At 34.0% G+C, this 26,756-nt stretch overlaps 2 protein-coding genes across 2 annotated transcripts in view; one reads left to right on the forward strand and one right to left on the reverse strand.

Annotated features, from left to right (window-relative positions):
* Nucleotides 1-256: 256 nt before the first annotated feature.
* Nucleotides 257-26,591, reverse strand: DTWD1 (DTW domain containing 1). The gene is made up of 5 exons (XM_044662246.1): nt 26,511-26,591; nt 18,510-18,786; nt 13,028-13,171; nt 11,597-11,864; nt 257-634 (listed from the first exon to the last, which is right to left on the reverse strand). Exons 2-5 carry the CDS (start codon nt 18,753-18,755, stop codon nt 381-383), a joined length of 912 nt encoding a protein of 303 aa, XP_044518181.1. The 5' UTR covers nt 18,756-18,786; nt 26,511-26,591; the 3' UTR covers nt 257-380.
* Nucleotides 26,323-26,756, forward strand: part of FAM227B (family with sequence similarity 227 member B) — a 336,182-nt gene continuing 335,748 nt past the window's right edge. The window contains exons 1-2 of the mRNA XM_044660052.1: nt 26,323-26,404; nt 26,538-26,709. Of these exons, the coding sequence (XP_044515987.1) occupies nt 26,323-26,404; nt 26,538-26,709 (254 nt within the window). The remainder of the gene's footprint in view (nt 26,405-26,537; nt 26,710-26,756) is intronic.

A 26,756-nucleotide genomic window follows, 5' to 3' on the forward strand; every position in this document is an offset into this window, starting at 1 on the left:
AATAACTGCTCAGCTACACAGGGTTATTATATAAACTATGATAAGTTATCAATAATTTTGGAATACAGTATAATAATTTAATTTAAGTTGAATATAATTGTCAAATTGCAAGACTAATATGTTTACTACCACATAAATTTAAAAGTGACTATTCTTCAGTCAATCTTTCAAACAATTCCCTTGGACATTAGTATTTACTTTTGCCAAGTGTAAAAACAGACCACCAGTTCACAAGCCTTTAAAAAATTTTATTTTTTAATAGCTATTCTCCAATTTTATTCTTCATTCTTGGCACCCGTTAGATTTCTTAGTTTGTTAAAAAAAAAACAGAGCATTACAAATTTATCAAACATGACCAAAAAATTAAGAAATTATTCTGTTTACAAATTAATAGAACTATTTTCTTGCTGCTTTCCTGCAGTACTCTTGGCATTTTTTATCAATTGGTACATAAATGAATAGAAAAATAGAAGATTGTCATACTGTCCTTTGTATTGCTCTTTTAAAACAGCCGTGTGGTAATCTACTAAAAAATAATAAATAGCTTCAATTGTTGAAAGGAAGGTATCTGGCTTTCCTTTCTGATGACGCCAAAAGCAAGTTTTCCTTGTCTTCAACTCAACTTGTAACAATCCTGTAAAAATAAATATTAAGAAGTATGAATAAACTATTTCCTTTTATCCAAATAATGCCAAAATTATTAAAATCTGTCTTATCTATTAAAATTTCCCCCCTTAATAATTAGAACAATTCCTTCCATTAATCCATTTGTCGGACTAACATCCAACAAATAAGGCTCTATGTTCAGTGCTTTAGAGAATCTATTACTAATATGTTATATAGAGGAATGTTCTTTATATACTTTTGTTAGCCAATTACCACGTACCAACATGAGACAGTTGAGTGGTTAATGTTTCGGAAACTTATCTATTTAGGCAAACTATGGGCCACATATCTATTATCCACGTTTTTGTCTTTATATATTCAGCACATAGAACAGTCTTCACAAACAGCAAATCCTTAATAAATGCTTATTAAAATGAATTAAATTCAACTGAACTGGTTATTGGTATAAAAATTATGGGATTCTGAAAGAGAAGTGAATAGCACCTCTTAGAATATGACAGTCTAAAAAAAACAGAATAGCGTGACATGTACCAGAGCTTAGTACAGGACCTGGCACATAGAAGGCACTTAAACAATGTTTATGGATACCCTAGACTTTGAGAGAACAGCTTTAAAAGGGTAAGAGAAAGAATCAGTATGATGCCACAACCTAAAATTCTTTAGAGGATGTCAGAATAGGAAGGATGACGAGTTCAAGGATAAATTTCTGAAAACATAGGGAAAATCATTCAGATGAGTAGGAAAATGGAAAGTTGTCTAAACAAACCAAAGTGGATGCATAGGAAACTCACCAACTAACTTAAACTTTAAAAAAATATTCAGAAGATGGAAATAAGATGTTAGAGATGGAATAGAAGTATAACACAGATTTGTCAAAAGTGATAATACTGTTGCTCCTGGTAAATGGTATGGGGATAATATATATTATCCCCATACCATTTATATATATATATATATATATATATATATGTATATATATATATATATATATATATACAAAGCTACTTACCTCTTATTTAGTTAATAATAATAATAGTAATAGAAATTAACATTTATATAGCACTTACTATGTGTCAGGGACTACACTGAGTATTTTACAGTTATTATCTCATTTGTTTCTCACCACAATCCTGGCAAGTAAGTGATCATATCATCCCCATTATAAAGATGAGGAAACTGAGGCAAACAGAGGTGAAAAGACTTGCCCAGGGTCACACTGATAGGAAGGTCACACAGATAGGTCTGAGACAAGATTTTGGCTCAGGCCTTCCTCACTGCAGGCCCAGTGCTCTCTCTATCCAGTGTGCCACCTAGCTGCCCCCTATTTCAAAGTTAAGGTAAATAATCTTTAAACTAAAAAAATCAGATTTATATGGTTGATGGGAAGTTGGGAACTTTCAAGCAAAAGCTGGATGGGTCTAATCCAGTATGAGAAATGTCCACATAGATGTGTAGGAGCTGCCCACGACGTGAGACTAGTAGTGTCCGTGCTACCTCCCAGGCGCAGCAAACAGAAAGCTGCATGTGGATCCTCAGTGGCCATCGCTGACTCTGAGTCAAAGCGGAGCTGAAAGGAAAGCCAGGATCACTGGCACATCCCTCTCTAATCCCCTCACTTTGCATTAAGGAAGCCGGCCAGGGCAAAGAGAATGGGTTGTCCCAGGTCATGGGGGAGGGAGCAGCAGAAGAGTCTCTAAGTAATGTCTTATAATGTGCGGTGATCACCATCTGAGGCAGGAGAATCCTTGACTCTCTAGATCGGTGGACTATAAATGGACCTAAGAAAAAGTTCATGACAAAAATCTGTGTTTATCCTAGAAAAGCACTATCAATTTGTAGTCTAGTTCAATGTCAAAAGAAGCTTCCTTTGTTGACTTTTAGGTAATAGAATTTTTGCATGGTGAGACCAGAAGTCAGTGATTATCATTCTCGCTTTACATTTTAAAAGTGAGTATTCTAGACTTAATTTTAACCCAGGTGAGTTATGACTAGACTACAACAGGTAACAAATAGGGAACATCTAAAAAATAGATAAAAGAAATGTGTGGGAAATGTATCACTGAAAAAGAAGCCAGGCTGGTCTTGTGATGAGAGAAGATAGTTAAAGGAGAGCCCCTGGTGCTCTTCCAATATTTTGAAAATATCAGCATAAATCAAGGAAGACCTCCAGTATATGGAGAGGGCACAGGGTGTACTGCCTGAATAAAAACAAGGACAAAGAATGGGTAGACATGGATGGTATACAATCTGCATCAATGGAGGGAACCTTGGACATCAATGAGATTACAGATCCATGTGATTATACGTGATCAAAGCATATTCCTTACCAAATAATATCAAAGCACAAAAATATTCCAGATTAGTGACGAACCCACTACTAAGAGGAAAGTGATGGCCAAAAGATGCAGAATGAGACAAATATTTTTGGACGTAGATAATATGGGTATTTATTTTCTTTGACTATATATTTGTTAAAAGGGATTTTTCTTTTTCTCTTCAATTGGGGTGAAAGGAATAAGGGGAGTAAGGGAAGAGTATCCTCAGGGCCACCAGCAAATGAGAAGATAAAAAAAAAATCCAGAAGGAATCACAGACAAACTGGGCAAACTTTGAAAGCTGCATTTTTACTTTATTACATATGTAAAAAGGAAAGCAAGCAATATCCAGCTACAATTCTCTCCGTTTTACTATGTACGTGGAGATATTCATTGTACTTGATATTTGATAAGTTCAGAATTTTTAAAAAGGAAAACATAATATATAATAGCTTTAATTTCCATGATTTTTAAATTATTTGAGGCATTTCCATACCTGTTATTTCATATGGAAATTATAATAGCTCCCTGACACAGGTCAACACATTAAGGATTAATTAATTAATTAACCCATTAATTCCTTGTGTGAAATCCTTGGGCAAGAATTCCTTCCAGAGACATCAATCAAAACATGCCTATAACTTAATAGTTTTAAAAGAGATGACTATAATCTGGGGGAAATCTAAAAGACTTATAATGGGGAATGCTATTCACCTCTACAGAAAAACTGTTGGAATTGGATGGATGCAATATCAAGGCATACTATCTTTCCATCAGTGTATTTGTGGTTTTATACTGGGGTTTTGGTTTTCTGTGAGTATGCTCTTTCAACAATGATCAATATGGAAGTATGATATGGAAGTATGTTTTGCATGAAAATACATGTATAGCCCAGATCAAATTGCTTATTTTCTCTGAGTGTGAGGAAAGAAGGAGACAGTTTGGATTTTATAAGTTTGGAAAATGTATATTGAAAATTATCATTACATGAAATTAGGAAAAAATCTTTTAATTAAAAAAAAAAGTTGATTGAAGCTTGGAGAAATAGGGATTTGTCTATAAACACCCAACTAATGAGATGCAAAGACAGAAGGCTAAATGGAGATTTTCCTGACTTTCATGTCTATAAATATTCTCATCTGGCAGATAAGAAAACAAGCTCTAGTGAAAGAGAAAAGTGACATATGCGTTCACACATCTATTTAATATCTGACTAGAACTAGAATTCAGTGGAATTCCTATCCCTATGATTTTTCTTCTATAATATTGCCACTATGTGTCAGAGACTATTTCCAATTATTTTGAAATTTGTCTGAAAGATGTCATATTTTTACAAATAAAAAGCAAAATATGCTTTTATAGCTGAAGTTTGTTTCTTTAAAAAAAAGAAGTAATGGTGTAAACATGAAGATTTCATAAATTACTCATTTGACAAGCATTTATTAAGTAGGTTTTACTATGTGCCAGTCACAGAATTAGGGCCTAGGGCTACAAAGACTAGAATGAAATAGTTACTGTACTGTAATCAAGAGCATCAATACATGATTTTGACATCTATTGCTAATACACTCTCAAAGATATTTTTTAAAAGGAATAAAAAATATTTTAAGCTGTATTAATCACAGAGAAGTTAAAAGAGGTCCAAAAACATTCTATGTCAACTATGGACTTAGTGACTCCTTATCAATAGTTATTATAGTATAAGGTAAGAATTTGCTTAGAAGCTTAAGACACTAATTTGGTTGATTTCCAAGTTGGCTAACCTTTAATGTATTTTTTTTAATTCTTAAAAAGCTATTTATCTATTTGTTATCAGGATTATAAAGAAAATATTCATTTTATTAAAATAGATAAGATCCATATATAATAATCATGAAAGAATCAGGTGTGAGGAGATACTGAGAAGAAACATAAGCATTTAAAGAATCACAGGCATGTAAAAGTATGTGGGTCCCTGGGCACATATTAACTATGCCTTTGGTTGGCTTAAAAGGGCCAGCATCCCAATCTTTTGATTTTCCCCCTAATATTCCTTTTTTGTCTCACAGAGTCATTAATTCTATTTGGTCTATTCTAATTTTCAGAGAACCCATTACTTGGATAAAAACTTCCACCTTCTAATCTAAGCTACTGATTTTCCTTTAAATCTTTCCTCTTCATTTCACTTATAATTCTATGTTATCTCTTATTTATTTTAACAAAAAATTTTTTTCAATTACACATAAAAACAATTTTTGATAATTGTTTTCTGATATTTTACAATTCAGATTCTCTCCCTCCCCACTCCTCACTTCCCTGAGATGGTAAGTAAGTGTTTTCATGCAATATATGTTTCCATATTCCCCAAGCTGTGACAGAAAACACATATCACATACAAAAAAAAAACAACTTCATGAAGGAAATAAAGTGAAGGATGGCATGCTTTGATTTGCAATCAGATTCCAACTGTTTTGCTGTTAATAGTTTAATCCTTCACAGCTGATCACGGTATAAGATTTCTGTTATTGTACACACTATTCACTTGGTTCTGCTCACTGTATTTTGTATCAGTTCATATTCATCTTTCCAGGGTTTGCTCAACTTATCCTGTTTGAAATTTCTTATGACACAATAGTATTCTATTACAACCATATATCACAACTTTTCAGCCACTCCCCATGTGATAGACACCCCTTCAGTTTTCAATTCTTTGCCACTACAAAAAGAAGTACTAAAAATATTTTTGTACAAGTAGGCCCTATCCCCTTATCTTTGATCTCTTTGAGATACAGACTCAATAGTGGTATTGCTGAGTCTAAGGGTATGCATGGTTTTATGGCCCTTTGGGCATGGTTCCATATTGCTCTCTAGAATGGTTGTATCAATTCACAGTTCCACCAATAGGGTTTTAGGGTCCCAAATTTCCCATATCCCCTCCAACATTTGTCATTTTCCTTTTGGTCATATTAGCCACTCTGATAAGGATGAGGTGGTATCTCAGAGTTATTTTAATTTGCATTTCTCTAATCAATAGTGATATGGAGCATTTCCTCATATAGCTTCATTTATCTAAGAACTGCCTATTTATATCCTTGACTATTTATCAACTGGAGAATGCTTTGTATTCTTTTAAATGACTCAGTTCTCTATATATTTGAGAAATGAGGCCTTTGTCTGAGAAATTTGCTATAAAAAGTTTCTCGATTTGTTATTTCCCTTCTAATCTTGGTTGTGTTGGTTTTGTTTATCCAAAACCTTTTTTAATTTAATGTAATCAAAATTATCTACTTCGTTTTTATTTTCTGTCTTCTTTAATCATAAATTCTTTCCTTATGCCTAAGTCTGACATATAAACTTTTCTGTGTTCTCCTAATTATTTTATGGTATTCCTCTTTATTTCTAGATCAAGTATCCATTTTGATTTTATCTTGATGTACAGTGTGAGATACTGGTCTATGCCTAGTTTCTGCCATATTGTTTTTTAGTTTTTCCAGCAGGTTTTGGCAAGTACTGAGTTCTTCCCCCAAAAGCTTGAATCTTCAGATTTATCAAATATTAGGTTTCTTTTTATTTTACTTTATTACTTCCAAATACTCTTGTAGTCCTGATGGTCAAGCCATTTTTTAATCTGAGGACTGTCCTATACTTATTGTGTTGTTATTCTCTTCTTCTTGGTTTATCTTGGGTATTTCTTAATCAATAATATCTCATCATTGTTTTTGGTATCTTCTTTTGTTTACTCATATCCCCAACTTTAGTTTCTCTTTGGATTTTTTATTCTAGGGCCAGGGCCCACCTATTTTTGTACTCTTTGATAGTGTGGTCAGTCCTGACCTGCATTTCTTAGGTTCCAGATGCTGGTTTTTTTCTAGGCTGAGACTTCTCCTGTTTGCAAACTGCTGATGTCCAGAATGTTTACCTGAGCTCCTGGTAGCTGTCCTAATAAGAACTTCTTCCAGCATTTGAGGCCTCCTGCTGTTTTTTTCATTTTTTTTTTTTAAACTTGGGCTGGATGAAGGAACGTACTGATATTTTTCCTTGGATTTCTTAGCTATTATTCAATGTGGTTTCTGAAGTACATGTAGAAGAACTAGGCTTCTCTATGACTTTTCATAGTGTCATCTTAAACATGTTTTGGGCAATTTCAGACACATATGTAAAAATAATTCCTTTCCCTCAGTAGATTTCCCCCACACACAAGTATTCTTTTGATATTTCTAATTAATATGCTACACTTTGCAAGCATAAAATAACCAGAGATATCTGTATAAATTAGAACAGTGAAGAACTGCCCTGTTGGGGAGGTTTCTTGACCTTAGCAATAAGATAAAATAAACTTGTAACTTCCATAATATTAGGTTTCAAAGTTTTAAAGATAAGAGGTTCATTGTTGGTTTATTTAATAAATTTTCAACAACTTAAAATATGCAAAAAGCTAAAGAAAATAATTTATTGCAAAACATGATTGTTTCTTATGAAAGTAACTCAAGTTTAGGAAGAAATGGACTTTTTAGCAATTTTACAACCTTACAACATATGCAAAAGCTAAAAATTCATGCAGAACCTTAAATAATCCTTGTACTGCTAGGGTTGGGAGTGTGGTGGGCACAAAAAACTGTGGAGGGAGAGAAGGGGAAGAACTCTCCACTACAGAGTTGTATACTTTGTAATTAACTAAAGTTTAAGGTGTTGGAAGCCACTGAGACTCCTCTTTTGACTCCTTTTATGATCTACATCTTTTCTTATTGAAAAGCATTTTAGTCTTATTGGAAAACTTTAAGTTCTTAGCAAACCAGCAGTTAAGAGGTTAATAGTTTCTCTATAGAAATGCAGAAAATTAAGCTCAAAACTGTTTCTAGACAGCCAAGGTCAAAAATTGGTCAAAGAGACAAGACTTCATCCAGTAGGTGCTTTCCTTCTGAGAAAAGTATCCCAGAATTAGTCTTCTGATAATAAGGCAGCTGAAATTCAGCCTTGGACCTTGTTCTATTCCTGTCTTATCTCTACCTTGAAGCAACTGAGGCTCTTTTGTATTTTAACATGACATAATTTGTAATTTTTGCGCAAATGTGAAGCTTCTTAGTATTCTTTGTGCAAAATGAGTCTTGAAATCTGTATAAATAAACTCCATGTTCCCTGTCAGGAGCTGTAGCCATGAGCTGACAGAAAGCTGGTCTCCTACTTCTTTCTCACTTAAACCATCCTTATCAGAGTCTTGGAGCTGTTGGATAGCTTTCAACATTGTGGTGCCCATGTCCAGGGACTTTGAACACTTGATACAGGTAAAAATTTGACACACACACACACACCCGTCACCTCCCAAATGACAATGGTTTAGTTTCTGCACGAAGAAGGGCAAGAAATCCAGAGTTTTTGGAGTTTTCCTTATCAGAAAGGTACAACTTTCCCCATAAGGGAAGATGCTAGAAGTGAAGAATAGATTAACAGAATGGGGCACAGTGAAATATAACTAAGTACACCCTCAAGCAATAGGGAGTAAAAATAAGTAAAGAACAGCTCTAAAATTCTGATAAGGATGGTTTAGGTGAGAAAGAAGCAGGAGACCAGCTTTCTGTCAGCTCATGGCCTCAGCTCCTGACAGGAAGCATGGAGTTTATTTATACAGATTTCAAGACTCATTTCACACAAAGAACACTAAGAAGCTTCGCAGTTGCGCAGAAATTACAAATTATGTCATGTTAAAATACAAAAGAGCCTCAGTTGCTTCAAGATAGAGATAAGACAGGAATAGAACAAGGTCCAAGGCTGAATTTCAGACTATAATGCTTTCCAATAAGAAAAGGTGTGGATCGTAAAAGGAGTCAAAAGAGGAGTCTCAATGGCTTCCAATATTGCACCCTTTTTTGTTTAAATTGAAGTGGTTTATTATACAGTACTTAGGTGTTTTATAAAACTTTTATTAAAAAAAGGAGCTATAGAGAGTGGTCACAGCCATCAGTTATAGAGATTTTTGCAAACTACAGCTGGTTCTGATGGGATCCATAGATTATACTGATAGACCATGTTTCTCTCTATTGCTCTCAACATTAAGAGAACCTGAAATTTCTGCTTGGGTTCTTGAATTTAAACTCAGAGTATTGCATCTTGGATTCCACAATAAAAAAAGATTTTGTACAAATCTAGGACTATAGCACAAGTGCACTTAGAAAACACAGAGGTGTGATGTATTTAATTCTAGGTGCTTTATACTTTTTCCATCATTCTAACTGTTCATACATTATCTCTCTCCTTGACCCTCACAATCTTCCTATGAGATAGGTATAATGAAAACAGCACATAACGGGCTCTGCAGAGAAAACTTTCCAGCTCTTTATAATACCTTCTACCACCTGGAGTAACAGGCAAAATAGTTGTGGATGGGACTGTCCAACAAACAGATCTCTGGCCTCCCAGTTTTTGTCTTTTTACTTCTTCCTTTATATTCCTCCTCTACTGAATCTTTTTGAAAAATCTGGTATTAAGTATAGAAAAGCTACTATTCTTTGGAATGGAGATTTGGGGCAAGTAATTATAGTTATGAAAATAGTCAAAAGCCTGGTCACACTATTCACTTATTACTTGTCGCCAGGTCCTCTTCCTAGGTTACCATTATTTCTAAAAACAAACACTTCAAGTTTTCTTCTGGTCACTGAAGATGAACAGTTCTTTTTATCTGTGCCACATGTACAGAGTTTAATTCCAGACTGAAATTCCTCTAACATATACCAATATCCTGCCATTCTAGGATACTGACAACAGAATTTTCCAAGTTATATCTTTTCTTTCTTAGCACATGGTACAGTACATTAAAATGCTGCAAAGAAACTTGAAGTTTTTAGATACACCAGGATAAAAGAATATAAATAAATCTGAAGAAAAGGGAGTCCAAGATAAGGTCCAACTACTTCTCCCCCAATAAAATCTTTTTCTGAAACTCCAAGATTTCAAAATCACAAACTGTCAGCAGGTATGACTTTCATCCATCCTCAGATTCTAAAGCTACCCAGTGCCTATCTGGGACCACTGAGAAAGAAATATGGCTGCTCACACTATTTGGACAAGCTGGGAGGCATGAAATATAATCCTTTGGAAGAGATGAAAGACCATCAGGTCTTACCTTTTGCCTCACTATTACATCCTAAGATACTTTAGACTAGAGGTGTCATAAAACATGGCCCAGGTTGCATGCAACCCACTATATGAGAATAGCCCAAATCAGACTAAAATATAATTGGGAAATATTTAACAAAATAAATAAAAATACAATAAAATATGTATTATACTACATTTTAAAACTAAGTAAATATGCAGCCCAAAGAGATCTCTATATATAAATATATCTATATCTATCTATCTATAAGTGACCCTCTTCTATTTGAGTTTGACACCATTGCTCAATGCCTTACCATCTCCCTGGCTGCAACTTCTGTAGACCCCCAGGTACTCACATGAGCTTTCTTTTATAAGTCATCTCCTGCAATAAGAGTATGAGTTCCTTGAAAATAAGTATTGTCTTGTCCTTTATAATTATATCCCCAGAGCTTAGCACAGTTCCTGACACATACTGAGCACTCAATACATGATTTTATTCCATTATTATTATTACCCAAATACATTTTGATTTTTCTAGCCCTAGGCAGATGAAAGTTATTCTTACTGAGTTAAATAACTCAGTTCTCTTTCAATGTGAAAGAAATCACATGACTGATTCCATATACACTTTTTTCAAGGATGAAAATGATTGCCACAGTTGGTTAAATATGTAATATTATCAAATAAGAAAACTAAAATAGACACAATTTAAATGAGTGACTTACCAAGATCACAGTATAGAGCTGAAGCAAGAGCAAAGACCAGAACCTAACTCTCCTGAATTTTTAGTTTGCTATACTTTTCTCTACATTTTATCCTTTATTTCTCTTTTCCTCAGAGCCAATCTACTCAATACTCTTTTTGCCCAACTATTAGCTGCTCTAGCTAAAAAGTTATAATATCCCTTAGGCCCCCTTAATTTTAATCCTTTTCCTGAAAATCTACTTATTAAAATGATTCTGATCAATTTAAGAAAAATATAGCTTTGTTTTTGTTAATAAAAAGGAATTAACTAATAATAAACCCAATATGATGGCTACAATCAAAAACACCATTTCGGCTATGTTTACAGTAGAAGCAGTCTAAGTTTATGGTCCTGTCAATGGTAAGAATCTGGAAACAGTAAATCTATTTTATGGGTTCTTAATGAATGAAGTGTGGTAAATCAAACTAAGCAAAACTTTTTACTATTCTTCTATGGACAAAAAAATTTATCCTTTAGTGTTAAAGATAGTAACAAAATAACTTGGAAACTATGAAATAAATTTGATTTTAGGTAATACACTATAGAATTGTATGACACAAGAAAATGCTCAAATGTATGCATGAGAATTCCAATAAAGTAATCATTCTAGTGTAAAATAACTTTATTTATCCAGTATCTACCTATCTATATTTTTGGTTTGCTTATTATACTTAAATATAACAAATGCAAACACATGAAAAAATTATTTCAACTTGATTTAGATTTTTATATTTTTGTACTATGCCCAAATACATGAAGTTATATTCAAAGCAAATCAAAGAAATAATTCAAGTATCTAATGTATACATGACACATTTTTGTTTTGGAGCCTCCTTACCTTGAAGTCGTTCATCAGCTATTATTTTGTGGGTCTGGTTCCAGGTACTATCTATAAAAATTACTTTCTTCAGCAAGGAGCCATCTTTCCTGTTGATGTCCCCTGCATCTCTAGCCTCTTCTCCTTCTACTTTCTGGCGCTTATTGGGCAGGTTGTCAGGTCTGTCATTTTTGCTACTATCCAAAGCATTACTTGGAATATGTTTATGCAAATAAAGAGAAATATCTTCTACTGAGACAGAATCGGGACCAGGAAAAACAAGTACAATCTAGAATGAAGAAAATTCAGATCAGTGATGTTCTACATGAGTCTTTAAAAACTAAAGTCAATGAATACTGATATATTCACATTTCACTTAGCAAAGTTGATTTCAAACTGTTTGAAAGAGAAAAAAATTGTTCAGTTAGTCACTAACATGGATTTACTATCTACTGTTTGTACAATTCCTTTAATACATATGGTAACACTTTAATTTCAATTAGATTTTATTTCCAATGTAATTTTGTTGTTGTTGTCATTTCAGGCATGCCCAACTCTTCATGATTTGGATTTCCTTGGCACATATATAGGAATGGTTTGCCATATTCTTCTCTAGCTCATTTGACACTTGAGGAAACACTGACAAACAGGGTTAAGTGACTTGACCAGGGTCATACAGATAATAAGTGTTTGAAGTTGGATTTGATCTTGACCCCAGGCCCAGAACTCTCTCCACTGTACCACCTAGCTGCCCTCCAAACTAACAGGGAGGAACAAAGAGTTTGAACGAATTTTTCTATATAATCAAACACTGGTATCAGTAAGATCTGATATCCAACAGTTTAAATATGACAAAGGGAAATCCAACAACCACAAAACAAAGAAGTATAGAGTCATTTCATATGAAGCAAATAAACTTACATAATCTAGAATCCTCCATGGATACTTTAATATAGCACAGACTATAACTAATAATGTTTATAATTAAGTCAAGGCTTCAAGAAATTGCTAACTCCATTCAATCAGCAAACATTTTTAATGGACTAGGTGTGTGCACGTACACATAAATACATTGATACAGTCTCTCTGTAAATGTGTCTCTTTCTATATATACATATATACATGCACATATATATTAAAATATGAAGATAAATGGCAGTCCCTACAAAGTACATACAACTCAGTAGGTAAATGCACAAATAATATTAATAATATTACAAATCATATTCAGTGTACCAATTCAGAAAACAGGAAAATATATGATACATATTAGAAATACTTCCATTTTGTAGTTTTTTAACCATTTAAAAAATCAAAGTTTTTTAAAAATATTCTGCTTAAAGGAGTAAGCATTTGGAAATTTTTTCTTTAACAACAATGTTATTCTTGTATTTAGTTTTGAAAAGCTATGTTTAAGTACCATGTGAAGTACACTGGGAAAAGGTGACCTACTTCATGCTTCCTTTCTTCATATTCTGGAATGCAAGGATATGTGTAAAGATTCACATCTTCAGGTGCTAAGAGTTTAGCATGTGCTGCAGTACTTTTGCCATCTGTTTCATGAGGATGTTTGATAATATCAATCTTCAGTGGAAGCTAGGACAAATAAAAGAGACAAGAGCAAAAGCTCATTTGCATGTTAAAAGTATATGCCTGTTTTCCTAGAAAAGACCATATGGGTTCTTAAGCCAAACTATTAAGTTTACAATAAATTCCCAGAGACTTGCTTTTAATTAACTAAAAAATAATCTGAACGTCAGTCTCATAAGTATGTCTAAAAAACTAGCCTGCTTTTTAGCGCCAAATATTAAGAATGGCTATGTCATCAAACAAACACACACATTTCCTCATTGATTCTGTCACTGGGAAATGGAACAATTTTAAACTAATTTAATACTCTGCTCTGAGAGCAAAAATTCCTGTGATATTTTCATTAAAATTACTGAACTATTCAGATTCCAATTATTAACAGTATAGAAATTGTGCTAAGAACATTTTTCATAACTTCTAAAAATTTGGAGTGGGTTTCCTGCTGTCTAAAAACAGAAATAGTGATATATGTCAAGCTCAGATAATTGTCTTTCACAACTATTATTTACTTTATTGCTACCTGATATAATTCTCCAGAAGTGATGTTACTTAGTGGTGGACATTTATTCCTGATGAGTTTAAGATGTTTTCATTCATTTTATTATAAAGAATAGTTCTGTAATTGTTTGTAACAAAGGAGATCAAAAGGGACATACATTTCTTAATCCTATGTAACTTCCCCTGCATTATTATCTAGAACAAATGTTCTTAAACTGAAATCTGTGAGCTTTCCCCTTAGTATTTTGATAAATGTGTTTCAATACAATTGGGCTTTTTAATCCTTTGGATTTTATGCTTTTAAAAACGTAATTCTGAGAAGGAGCCCCTAGGATGTCAAAGGGGTCCTTGATTCAGAAAAGGTAAAGAATTCTTTATCTGGAACCATATATACATAAATTCTTTCATGTAAAGCCTCAGCTTTAACTTAGGTTTGACTCAGATCCTACCCTACATGGTTACCATGGTCATTAATGACCTCCTGGAGGTATTTATTGCATCTGTGCGAAACAGATGATAGAGGCTGGGTTTTCTCACTCCGAAAAAAAAAATCCTTTTAAGTAAATATACTAAACTGCCTTTGTAAAGTTTTTCATTAAATCATGTCTTGACAGAGCTAGACTACAATTCATATTTTTCCTCCTTAATGGACATTTTTTTCTCCCTCTGTGGCCCTTCCCTTTTTGGGGTACCATATTTCAAATATTGGCTATGTCAACCTGTACTTCTACCTACCTAAAATATTCTCTGCACAATATACAGCTAAGCTTTGTACTTTCTTAAACCACAGGGCAATTTTAACTTACTCAGTAAGGTATTAAATGGCTTAAATGCTTGAAACCTGGCCTCACAGCTATAAGGTTCAAATCCTACTTATGACACCTACCCTGAACCTTGGAAAGTCACTTAGTGCCCTAGAAAACTTTATGAAATATAACTTAAAGAGAAGGTACTACCTGAAATTAATTGTAGGTAGAATTCCTAAAACCAATGAAATCATAAGCCCAAGCCTGTCCAGTAAAATCTGATTAGAAATGGGGAGAGCTGGACTTCAATTTAATAAGGATGTTTCTGACTAGCAGGTTGGTTTATTATTTGGTTGTTGTTGTGGGATGGAGGGGAGTAGACAGGATGGAGAAAGTACTTGCATGTAAGCAAAAACACTTTTTATAACTACATATGTTTATATATATAACATACATATAAACATACATGATTTTATATGTAATCTATATATTTATTTATATATCTACCACACATTATGTCAACCCCAAGGCTCACTTTGATTAGAAGGTTTCTCTGTTGTTGGTTATTTACAATTTACTATCAATGGCTTTACGTAGATTAACAAGTAAGTAAAATGAGCCACAGCCAGAATATTTTTACTAGTCGGGAGAAGGATGCGAGAAGAAAAAGAGGAAGGAGTATGTACCAGCAGTTCATCTTTCGACAATATGCCCTTTGTCTTCCTACAACTCCTTCCTCTCCATCTTTATGGGCATGCCTGAGCACCCACTAGAAATAGTGGTAAGGTAGATACCAGAAACCTGGAGGTTTTCTCTGCTGATATATGCTACAATTAAAGCAAGCCCAATCCAGCATTTCACAGTAGGATGTAATTTGGATTTCTAGAGGCTTGGGGATGGAAAAGCTCTTGGTGTCACATTTCCCACTCAATCAATTTAAAGTAGTTTTCCTTCAGGTTTCTGCATTTACGACCCTCCACTTCATACAAAGAATGAGCATCCATCTGTTCCCAGACTGTTTAGTCCCACTATCCTTGTCTTCAGGGTCTCTTAAGTCTCAGGTCAGCAACAGTACTGCCCCTCCCTGGGTATCCTATAGCTGGCTGAGTTATAAAAGTAGGAAGGTAAGGACAGAGCTAAATCTGATTAGCAGACAGAGGAAAAGAAGTAAAGGAATAAGACAGTGTGTCCTATAGCCATAAAAACAATACTGTTAATTAACTTATGCTGGCATCCTTCCTTCCTACTAAAGTGCTAGTGAATGAAAGAAATCATGAAACTGCTGACAAGGTCTGCTAAAATGTAGCCTGGGATAGCCTACTGGATGTTCCTCACACATAATACTCATCTACCATCTCTGCATGTTTGCATGGCTGTACCTAGTGCCTGGAGTGCCCTGTCTCTTCACCTCTATTAGGATCCCAGCCTACTTCATTATTTTATGGCCACACTGTGTATGAAATCTTTATGAATGGCTACAAAAGAAGGGGAGGGTGTTCAAGTGACCATTGCAATGCACTCCCTCAAGGCAATATATAAAACTTGTAGCTGAAATGAACCAAGGCCAAATTCCACATGCTTCAGAGTTGCACTGTTATTCAAGTCAAATAATTCAAAGTCAAAACTTTGAAATTTTTTGACATTGTAGAATAATAACATGATAAGGAATGAAAGTGCAGCCAGTATAAAAACTGATTCATTCATTTTAATGAGAAAACCCTTCAGAGCATGAAGGGGCAGTGAAGCTGCTAGTTATGACCTCACCTGCTTAAGAGAGCACAGAGGCCCTTTGCTTTCAAAATGCAGCAGCAGCAGTTAGTAGCCACATAATGCTTTAAGGTTTGCAAAATGCTTCATATTAGTTATTTCATTCAATCTTCACTGGAACCATATGAAGTAGGTGCTATTATTATCATCCCCATTTTATAAAGGAGGAAACTGAAGCTGAGGCAGGTTAAATCCTGACTTTCTCAGGATTGTAGTTAATCAGTGGCTAAGGTGAGATTTGGTCAGGTCTACCTGACTCCACTATACACTATCTTCATTATGCCACCTAGAAAAGATAGCAACTTGAAAGCTAATGCATATACTAACTCCTCAGAAATTTTATAAGAAAAAGGAAAGTATAGAATGGATATGTTTTGATTCATTTTCTCACAAACTCTTGCCTTTGAATGATTTCCCCAAATACCCCCAAAAACATCTATGGAAATGTAGTCCAGTAAAATTTTCCTTCACCTTCTGATATGATGTGGTAAAATTAAGGTAGAAATTACAAAAATGAAAACTTCAGTGAGGCAGACTTTAGATTGATATAAAAGAAAAACTTCCTAACAATTACAACTATAAATATGGAATGGGTCCTCTTGAGAGGTAGCCTGCTATGTGGTTCCATTTGCATCTAATGAAATTGGAATGATATCATGAACTATAGCTTAAAGTATACATAGGCATGTCTTGATTTGAGTAGTTTTGAGTCTTTCACTTTTATTGGTTTCATTTATTCTCAATATTTCTGAGATAAGGCAGGCATGTATGAGAAGGAAATGTATTCTCCAGCTTTTGAGATATCTGGGGGAAAATTATTGAGTTTAAATGAGATTTCATACTTTCTGAATTCAAGGCAGTAAATTTTCCATTAGACTCATGGTTCTTAAAGTAAGATTAATGGATTTGATCTGGAAAGTATCTCAAAGATCAGATAACTTAATATCATATTTTACAGATAAGAAAACTAAAGTCCATAAAGGTTGAGGGAACTGTCAAAGGTCACATAAGATGTAAGTAGCCAAATTAGGATTCAAGGCCAGATACTCTCACTTCACATCCAATGCATGTGTGGTTATTTTTCCTTCTCTTACATCTTATTTTTATTTGTCTTCACATCACTAATGGTATGTAAAGATTTCTGAGATTAGTTCCAAAAAGAAATTGCAAAAAAGTATGTAGGGAAATGTTTGAGGTACAATTTCTAAGGAGATATAAAACATTACAAAGAATTATCATTTAAAACTTTTAAAAATATATCTGAAATATGATTCCTCCTATTGAAAAGAAAGTTTTAAATACTACAGTCATATTATATACTTGCATTTCCCCCAAACTCTTGAGGGCAAGGGCTCATTATTATATTTATTTTATCTTCTTCACAAAGTTGTAGCATAGATGGAGCTGGCACATAAGGGATACACAATAATTATCCATTTATTAATAACTGGGCAACATAGACAATCCATCAAAGTGATCCAGGGAACAAAAAGTTTGAAAATTAATGAATAAAACAATATCAATTTAATTAGTTCATAAGTCAAAAATATTATACAATATATGAAGTCAGTGTCTGCTTCATTTTTGTTACTATCACCATTATGATCCTTGAATGCCTTGAAGCCAAATGAGTTATGAAAGTCTGGCTAAAATCCTTCTTGGATCTATTAGGAGAATGGTTGTTCTCTTGGTGAAATCTGAAACTTTTTGGTGGTGCTATGAAATACTTCAGGTGGTATATTAACTGTTTTTCGAATGAGGTACATCATAAATATCTATACATGTCATGTTTATGTTATGCACAATAACTAAAAGATTTAATAAAAGTATTATTGTTGTCACATCAAGTTTTTATGAACCTTTTATCTACTAAATATTTTTGTATGGTAAGTTCATTGAGGTACTTTGTGTTTATAATAAGAAGCACAGCAAGACAATTTGAAGAATTACTAAGATCAAACTTTTTGAGGCATATCACTGCAGGACTGGAATATTACTTAAAAAAAATTTTTTTTTAAAATAAGCCCTTACTGTGTATTGGTTCTAAGGCAGAAGAGTGGTAAGGGCTAGGCAATGGGGGTTAAGAGACTTGCCCAGGGTCACACAGCTAGGAAGTGTCTGAGGTCAAATTTGAACCCAGGACTTCCCATCTCTGGGTCTGGCTCTCAATCCACTGAGCCACCGAGCTGTCCCCTATTATTTTAAATTTCTTACTAACAATGAAATTCACTTAATGAAACTATTTAAGAACACTGTCCGCCACTCTATAGCAGAAATATACAGAAAGCTTTTTGAATCATATTCTACTCCCAAGCATTTCCTTTTTCACAAACCTTCACAACTGGAATCTGTTCAATTGGAACAGTTTCAACTGGAACATAACATGTGTAGCAGTAGAACATTCTTGAGCCTCCACATTTGAGACATTTGGCTCTACCACTCTGCTGGGCTTTTTGAAGAACTTCCTGAGATGCTAAATGTAAGTTTTGAAGTGGATCTTCATTAGTTAAAGAAGTGTTTTGTAATTCTGATTTACAATCTTTGTGTTCTTTGAAAAATGTACATGGACTTAGGGACATCTTTCAATTCAGATAAGAAGAGCTGATAAACCTGTAATCAAAACAATGGTATATTTGTAAATGAAGACTTTCAACATAAAAACTTAGCAACAACAACAAAAAGCTTCTGTGTATATATAAATATAATACATACATACAACAAACAAATATAAATCTACATGAATTTGCATTTATACAAATATATGTTATAATATAGTTATATATCATAACATTATAGATTTAGAGGTTGAAGAGACCCTAGAGTTACTAAATCCAATTTTAGCATTTTATAGATGATGAAACCAAGACCCAAAAAGGAAGTAACTTGCCTATGCAAGCTATTAAATAGATTTGAAACAAAGTTCCATGATTCCAAATACAACAAAATCATCCCCCACTTTTACTATACATTCAATTAATTCAAAAATGAACTGTCAAGAATGTGTGATGACTAACAGTAACAGAACAATAACTATTAAAATTCTTAACCACTAAATTCACATATCTAAAAAGCAAAATTAACTGAAAATGGCAAATACCAATTACTTTAAATATACTCTTTCCATCAAAATTAAAAAACAAAAAGGGCTTATGAAAGCCATCTTGTTTTAGCTATGAAGATCAATGATGTTGAAAAGCCATTTTTTTTCACTGAACTATAGCAATACTTTTGTCTCATACATTCTTGGTTTAGGCTATCTGGACATATTGATGAATAAGTATTTATTAAGTTCCTACTATATACCAGGCACTGTGCTAATCTGTGGGGAAACAAGTACAAAGGATAAAACAATATTTGGTAGAAGCTTACATCCTAATGGGTGGAAAAAAGTACATATATATTTACAGGTCATATAGTGAAAAAATACAAATTATACAAAGTAGGAGGAAATTAGCAGGTGAAGGAATCAGGAAATTCTTCATTCTGGAGACAGTGACTGAGATGCATATTAAAGGAAGAAAAATGTTCTTTGAGGAAGAGGAAGGGAAAGAGTATATTCCAAGCATGTGGAAAGACACAGAGAAATGGAGTGTCATGACTAAGGAAGAGGGAAAAATCCAGTTTGGCTCTTTTCAGAAAGCAGGAGGAGGAAGAATGTCCAATTGGGTTGGAAAGATAAGTTGGGGCCAAATTACGTAGGGTTTTAAAAGCTAAACAAAGAAGTTTATATTTTATCCTTGAAACAACAGTTCTGCACTTAAGGAAAATCATTTTGGCAGCAGTGTGTGGGATAGACTGGCGTGATGAGAGACTTGAGACAAGGAGACAAATGAGTAGGTTGTTGCAATATTCTAGGTGAGAGGGGAGAAGAGCCTGAATTAATGTAGGATTTGTGTGAGTGGAGAGAGTTCACATGTGGAAGATGTTCTAATAGCAGAACAGCAAGATTTGGTAAATGAATAGATTATGTGGGTGAAAGAGAGAGTAAGGAATACAGGATAAAATGGAGGTTACAAACCTGGTGTTTGGAAAGCATGGTGGTATTTCCAATAGAAATATGGAGAAAAGAAATGTTTAAGGGAAAAGATAATGAGAAAATAATAATTAGACATGTTCAGTTTAAGATATTTTGGAGCCTCTTGTTTGAAATTGATGTAAAATTGAAGGTCAGGGAGATGAGGAGTAAATAAATAGATCTAAGAGACATCTGCTTATATACATGAGAGTTAAAACCAAGGGAACTGACAAGGACAGTGAGTGAAGAAGAAAGAATTGGGGAAGAGTTGGAGAGGAAGTGGAGGACACTGTAAAGAGTGCTGGACTTGCCATCTCCAGAAACTATATTTAAATTCAGGTTCTGAAATATCCCATGTGACTGGTACTAAGTCACAACCCTTATTTTCCCCATCTATAAAAAAGATTATAATATCTATCACCTAAGGATGCTATAAGGATCAAATGAGATAACATATATGCATATACATATATTTATATAAAGTACTTTACAAGTCTATATAAATGTCTATTAGTATTATTATTGGTTTATTTGAGCAATACCCTGTTAGCACAATCATGAGACACATGGAAAATAACTAAGATACATAGTTTGAGTGCCAAAAGGCATTTTACATTTGTGATTTAACATTATTACTAGTGTTATAATTTTAAAACAAACAATGAAATGACCAAAAGTAAATTTGGTCTATCTTATAGCTGTCCCACTTAAATTTAAGAAAAATTAACTGAGTGACAAAAACAAAGGAGTACCTAGGGTCTACAATATTCAATTAATTCAATATATCAATCAGTAATGTTCCTTATTAATTTCTTATATATGGATCTAGAAAAATTGATGACTATGAATTTAAAATTTTTAAAAACAGAATGGGTTGATTGAAAAATGGGTCAAATACAACTGGAGTTCTTCAAAGACTTGTTTGGTTCTGGAATGATTCTTGTTCTGATTCAAAGTGTACTAAATCATTTTGAAATTCTTTCTAAAATTGAGATTCTGGCAAGTAATTTTCAAGTATAATATATAATGAATCTTAGGAATAAGGGAAAAAGTAGTAAAATAACTTTCTCATTTAGATTTTTTTTTCCAAAAGAAGATAATCACTCAAGACAAGCAGATTTATTACCAAATACCAAAATACATCTTTAAGAGGGAAAAAGCGGCAGAGGCCCCTTTGATTTGATATGCATTCCCTGGCTATAGACTGATTTTCATATTATATTGTCTTATGGTATTATGATGTTTAACTATGAAGCCTTGGGCATTTTTAGAACAGACAGCAACAAGAGTAATGCTGCAAAAGCAAAAGGAAATATTCTGTGGTCTCAAAAAATAGAAAGCAAAATGAACAAAAAATAGAGTGGAAAATAAAATACAATATAATTTGCTAACAAGAAGTTAGTGACACTGATTTAACCTCTCATCAGGGGCTTTCTTCAGATTGCAAATCATAGTGAGGTTGAAGCCCACATAAAAAGAGAGCAAAGAAAAATCATGCTGGTCATTAAAGCAAGAGTAGCATATATTTGCCAAATCTACCCAAGGGGATAAACAACCAAAAATTGTTTTTCCATGTTGATTAGGTTCAGGTTTATGCTCTTAAGGGGCTCAGAACAAGTAATAGTTTAGAGGGGTGGTCAAATCTCTCCTGACCTCACAAAATGTGCTCAGCATTCCCTCCCACTCCAAGTTACCTAGTTGTAAAATGGTTCCTCTATGTGTGTGACCTCAAATACTATTTGTGAAGCATTTTTTATATAAAGGAACAAAATGGTCACTCTATTGGAAAGGGATTCCTTGGGAATTTTAAGGCTCTATCAGTCCAAGAAATCAAAGGAAATAAATCCCATATTCTACTTTGATGACCAGGATGATGCCAAGTGCAACAAGCCAATGAAATTCAACTCAGTGCATTCTTAGTGCAACCTTACTCTGGCCAAACATTTCGGTAACCATAAAAGATAAAACAAATCATTCTCATTACATGAAACTGAAATTTTTGCACAAACAAAATCTATTCAGTTGGTATACAGAAAACTGTCAATGGGGGAGGATGGGTTCCCTGCAGTGAATATCTCTAACAGAGTTTGATATCGAAGACATACAGAAAATGGACACATAAACATTTAGTTGATCCTCATTTTTTACAGATTCTGTATTTGCAAATTCATCTACTTGCTGAAATTTATTCAGAACTTCAACATCAATATTTGAGGTGCTTCTATTTTCATTTGCTGAAATGTACAAAACAGCAAAAAATTTGCTTCACCAGATGCCCATGTACCCAGCTAAGGTTAATAAACAAGGCAATATTCTGCCTTCTTGTTTCAGCTCTCAAACTAAACCAGTGCCCATTTTGTGGTCTATATAATTGTCACATTTTCAAATTTTTGTGCTTTTTATTGTTTTTTCATTATTTAAAATGTCCCCCAAGCATAGTGTTGAAGTACTGTCTAGTGTTATTGTGCACAAGAAAGCTTTGATGTATCCTATGTAGAAAAACCATTTATTAAATAAACTTCTTTAGACAGAAATTATGTAGTGCTATTCAATGTTAATAAATAAAAATTCTGTACATCCAAAAGAAAAAAAAAAAAGGAAGAGGGAATTCACTAAATGGTATGTGAAACCACTCCAGTAAATGCTAAAGTAAATGCTGTGATCAGAGGCTCAATGGAACTTAACCATATATTTCCCTTAGGAGCAATGTTTTCAGTATTTATGACAACTTTATATAACATAACTACCACAAATGGTGAGAATTGTCTGACTGTTTCTCTATATATATATGAATAAATAGTTAAAAGATATGAATAAAAAATTCTCAAAAGATTTGCAAATTATTGACAATAAAATGAAAGACTGCTCCAAATGATAAGTGAAATACAAATCAAATGAATTAAACTTCCCTTAACAAGAAGCAAATAGGCAAAGATTACAAAATACAAAAAGAATCAATGGTGGAGGGCAATGCTCTTCCTGCACCACTATGATTACTGATCTCTTTAGCTTTCTTTAAGTCCCAACTAAAATCTGACCTTCTATAAAAAGCCTTCTCCAAACCTTTAATTCTAGCACCTTCTATCAGCTAATAATTTCCTATTTATCGGCTACATAGTTTGCTTTGTGTATTTTTTTTACATGTTGATGTTCTCCCCCATTAGATTTTAAATTCCTCAAGGGCAGACTTATCTTTTTCCTCTTCTTGTACCCCAGGCACTTAGCATAATGCCTAGCACATAGAAGATGCTTAATAAATGTTTATCTATAGATAATTGTTTGCTGAAAAACAAGTACATTAACTTGTTATTGGTGGGCTGTGAATTGGTGAAAATATTCTGAATAGCAACTTGGAATTAGGCTAAAAAAGGTGACTAAAATGTCTATATCATTTGCTCCATAGATCCGCTGCTAAACACATGACCCAAGAAAGTTTAAAACACAAAGATATATCAAATACATACATGTACATATATGTATACATAAGTATACATATATGTATATATAAATAAAAACTATTCTTGTCAGCTCATTCCATGGTAGGAAGCAACTAGAAACAAAGAAGACACTCAATGAGTAAGGAATGACTAAAATTGTGGCACATGAATGTAGTGCAATACTACTGTGTCTAAGAAGTAGTGAATATGAAGAATTCACAAAAGAATGGGAAAACATTAACTAATGCACAATAACAAAAACCACAAAAACAACAGTGACAACAATGTAAATTTTAAAAATTAAACATAATAATAAAAATGACAAGTAAGATTTTTATAATGCTTACCATGTGTCAGGCACTGTGCTATGCATTTTACAAATACCTCATTTAATCTTCACAACAACCTCTTGAAGTAGGTACTATTATAATTCCCGTTTCACAGATGAGGAAACTGAGGCAAAGAGAGCTTAAGTGACTTGTTAGTCAGTAACTGAGACAGGATTTAAACTCGGGACTTCATGGACTTCTCCAGGCCTGGTACTCTATCCACTCTGCTACTTAACTGCCCAAATGTATTAAAATGTTCTTCTCTTCTTTCCAGAGGAAAGGGTTAAAGTACAGAATCTTGAATATGCAGTCAGATTCAGCTGACATCTTGGTCTTAGTGAATTGACTTTTTTTTTTCTTTTTAAATCTTTTTATAAGAGATATATTGTGGGGTAAGGCAAAGAAGGCATATTCTAGAAATGAAGGTGATTAAAAAGTGTTATCAATAAAAAAGGAAAAAGTTAAATAAAAGAAAAAGCAAGACGTAGGCAGCAATGCTGTGCCAAGTGACAAACAAAGGGCATACACAGACTAGGTCCAGTAAAATATAAGCTCTTTGAAGGCAAAGACAGTTTCATTTTCATCTCTGTAGCCCCAGCACCAAGCAGAGGACCCCGCATATCATAAGACTTAAATGAAAAGTGAACACCACCACAACAAAAACCTTCTAGAGATAAACATTCTGGGAAGAAGAATCATAAACTTCTACTTTTGTTTTCTCCATAAAACCCATCATAGTATTCTATACATAAGAGGCAATAAACAATAGTTAATTGGTTTTAAAACTGTTCTAGGAACTTTAATCACTCACTTATGCTTTCTCCTATTGAATAAAATGACAAAACCAGCTCATCTGTCTAAGATAAGGCACCAAAGTCAATAGTTAAGAACCCATGCTGTGGTTCAACAAAACTATCTATCAAGTGTTGTAGGTACCAGAGATAGAAAAGCAAAAATGAAAAATTCCCTTCCCTCAAGGATCCTCTCACATAGTTTTAACTTTTTAAAAATTGTGACATTCAGTCTCTACATATGATCTACATACAAGAAAGTTACTCAATTTGAAGGCTACCTCTGACTTCACTCAATTCTGCTGGCACATAGTAGGCAATTAATAAATGTTTATTAACTGACTCAACAGATATGGAAACTGGGGCACTGTCATATAGCTGTTAATTATGTCAGGCATGTTTTGATTTCAGGTGTTCTTAACTCAAAGTTCAGTATTCTATACATTGTACCATCTACGTGCCTCAATGTATTGTGTATTATGTACCTCACGGAGTTGTTGAAAGTTATGTAACATGTTTTATAAATATGGAACATGAATAGTTGCAATTATTATCAAGTGGTTCAAAATGAACAGGCCAACATTACCAAAAAACAACCTAATAAAGTCAAGAAGAAGAAGAATGTTCCAGCTGAAAAGGACCTTAGTGACCCTTCATTTTACAAGTGAATCATTTGAGACCTTGAGAAAGAAGGAATTTATCTCAAGTCCAAGTACCTGTAACTGACAAATCCTGCAGCCAAGTTTTGTGAATCCAAGTCTAGTGCTCTTAAAAATCATGAGTGTACTTAATAATTTTAACCTTATGGACATCCTTACCCCTTTGTTGTTAAATCTACAACATATTGCCTATTCTGCATATCATTGGTAGACCATGCTCTTTCCTTGTTCACCTTCCCTACAGAAAACACTGAAATATACATAGAATGATTCATCTTTTCTAAATACATATTCTATGAGATTGAATATATGCATCTACACATACATACACACTCACAGACTCACACTCTGGAACTGAAACAAATCAAGCAACGAATACACCAGGTACTATGCTAAGCTGGGTAGACAAGTAAAAAGGATGAAAACCATCCCCCCTGGAATGGGGCCTACATTCTATAGAAAGATAACAAGGGCTCATATACATTCATATATGCATATATATTTATTTGTCTACAAATACGTATATTTTATAGTGTTTATTAATGTATACTTTGTAGAAACATAAATGCATGTATGTGTAAATATATATACATGTGCATAAAACATACACATACTGCCCCAAAAGTCTTAGAGCAAGCAGTTTTACATTTTAATAATTTAAAACTCTGTTAAAATTTTTGAGATTATGTAGTTGTTCAGGCGTTTCAGTCCTATTAGTGATACCTTTTGGGGTTTTCTCGGCGGATATCTTCTCCAGCTCATTTTACAGATGAGGAAACTGAGGAACTACATCTATACGTTTAATACATATGTACACGTGTATGCATACACACATGTGTATATACGCGTATCTTTATATACACGCACGCATATGTACAAAATAAAACGATGCAGTGAAGGTGTTTGGACAGAGGGATGGGTGCTTCCAATGGGCACCAGTTGGGGATTTATACTTCCTCATGCCCCGACCCGGTTCCCACATCACCGCGCTACCAAAGTCCCACTCCCAGAGCCAGAAGGCCCAAATCAGGCTTTAACTCTCCCTCCTCCCGTTTCTGACCTCCCACCTGGAGAAGGAGAGAGAAAATGAAGTGGAATCCGACCTGCACAGCCCCGACAATGGCCCACAGCAGCCGGAGCCTCAGCCCAGGTTCTCTCACTGGGCTCTCCACCTCAGAAGGAACCTGAGTCTGAGGGGATCGACAGCTCCAAGACCCGGGAGGAGCACTTCCCAGGGCACACCAGCGCGAGCTTCCGGAGCCGGTTACTAGAAAGGATAAGCTCCGAGGAGCAACCATTAAGGTAACTGGCCAGAGGAAAGGAGCTGGGAGGGCGTTAACGGGAAGTCC

Source organism: Gracilinanus agilis, chromosome 2 (genome assembly GCF_016433145.1).
Source record: "Gracilinanus agilis isolate LMUSP501 chromosome 2, AgileGrace, whole genome shotgun sequence".
NCBI classification, from domain to species: domain Eukaryota; kingdom Metazoa; phylum Chordata; class Mammalia; order Didelphimorphia; family Didelphidae; genus Gracilinanus; species Gracilinanus agilis.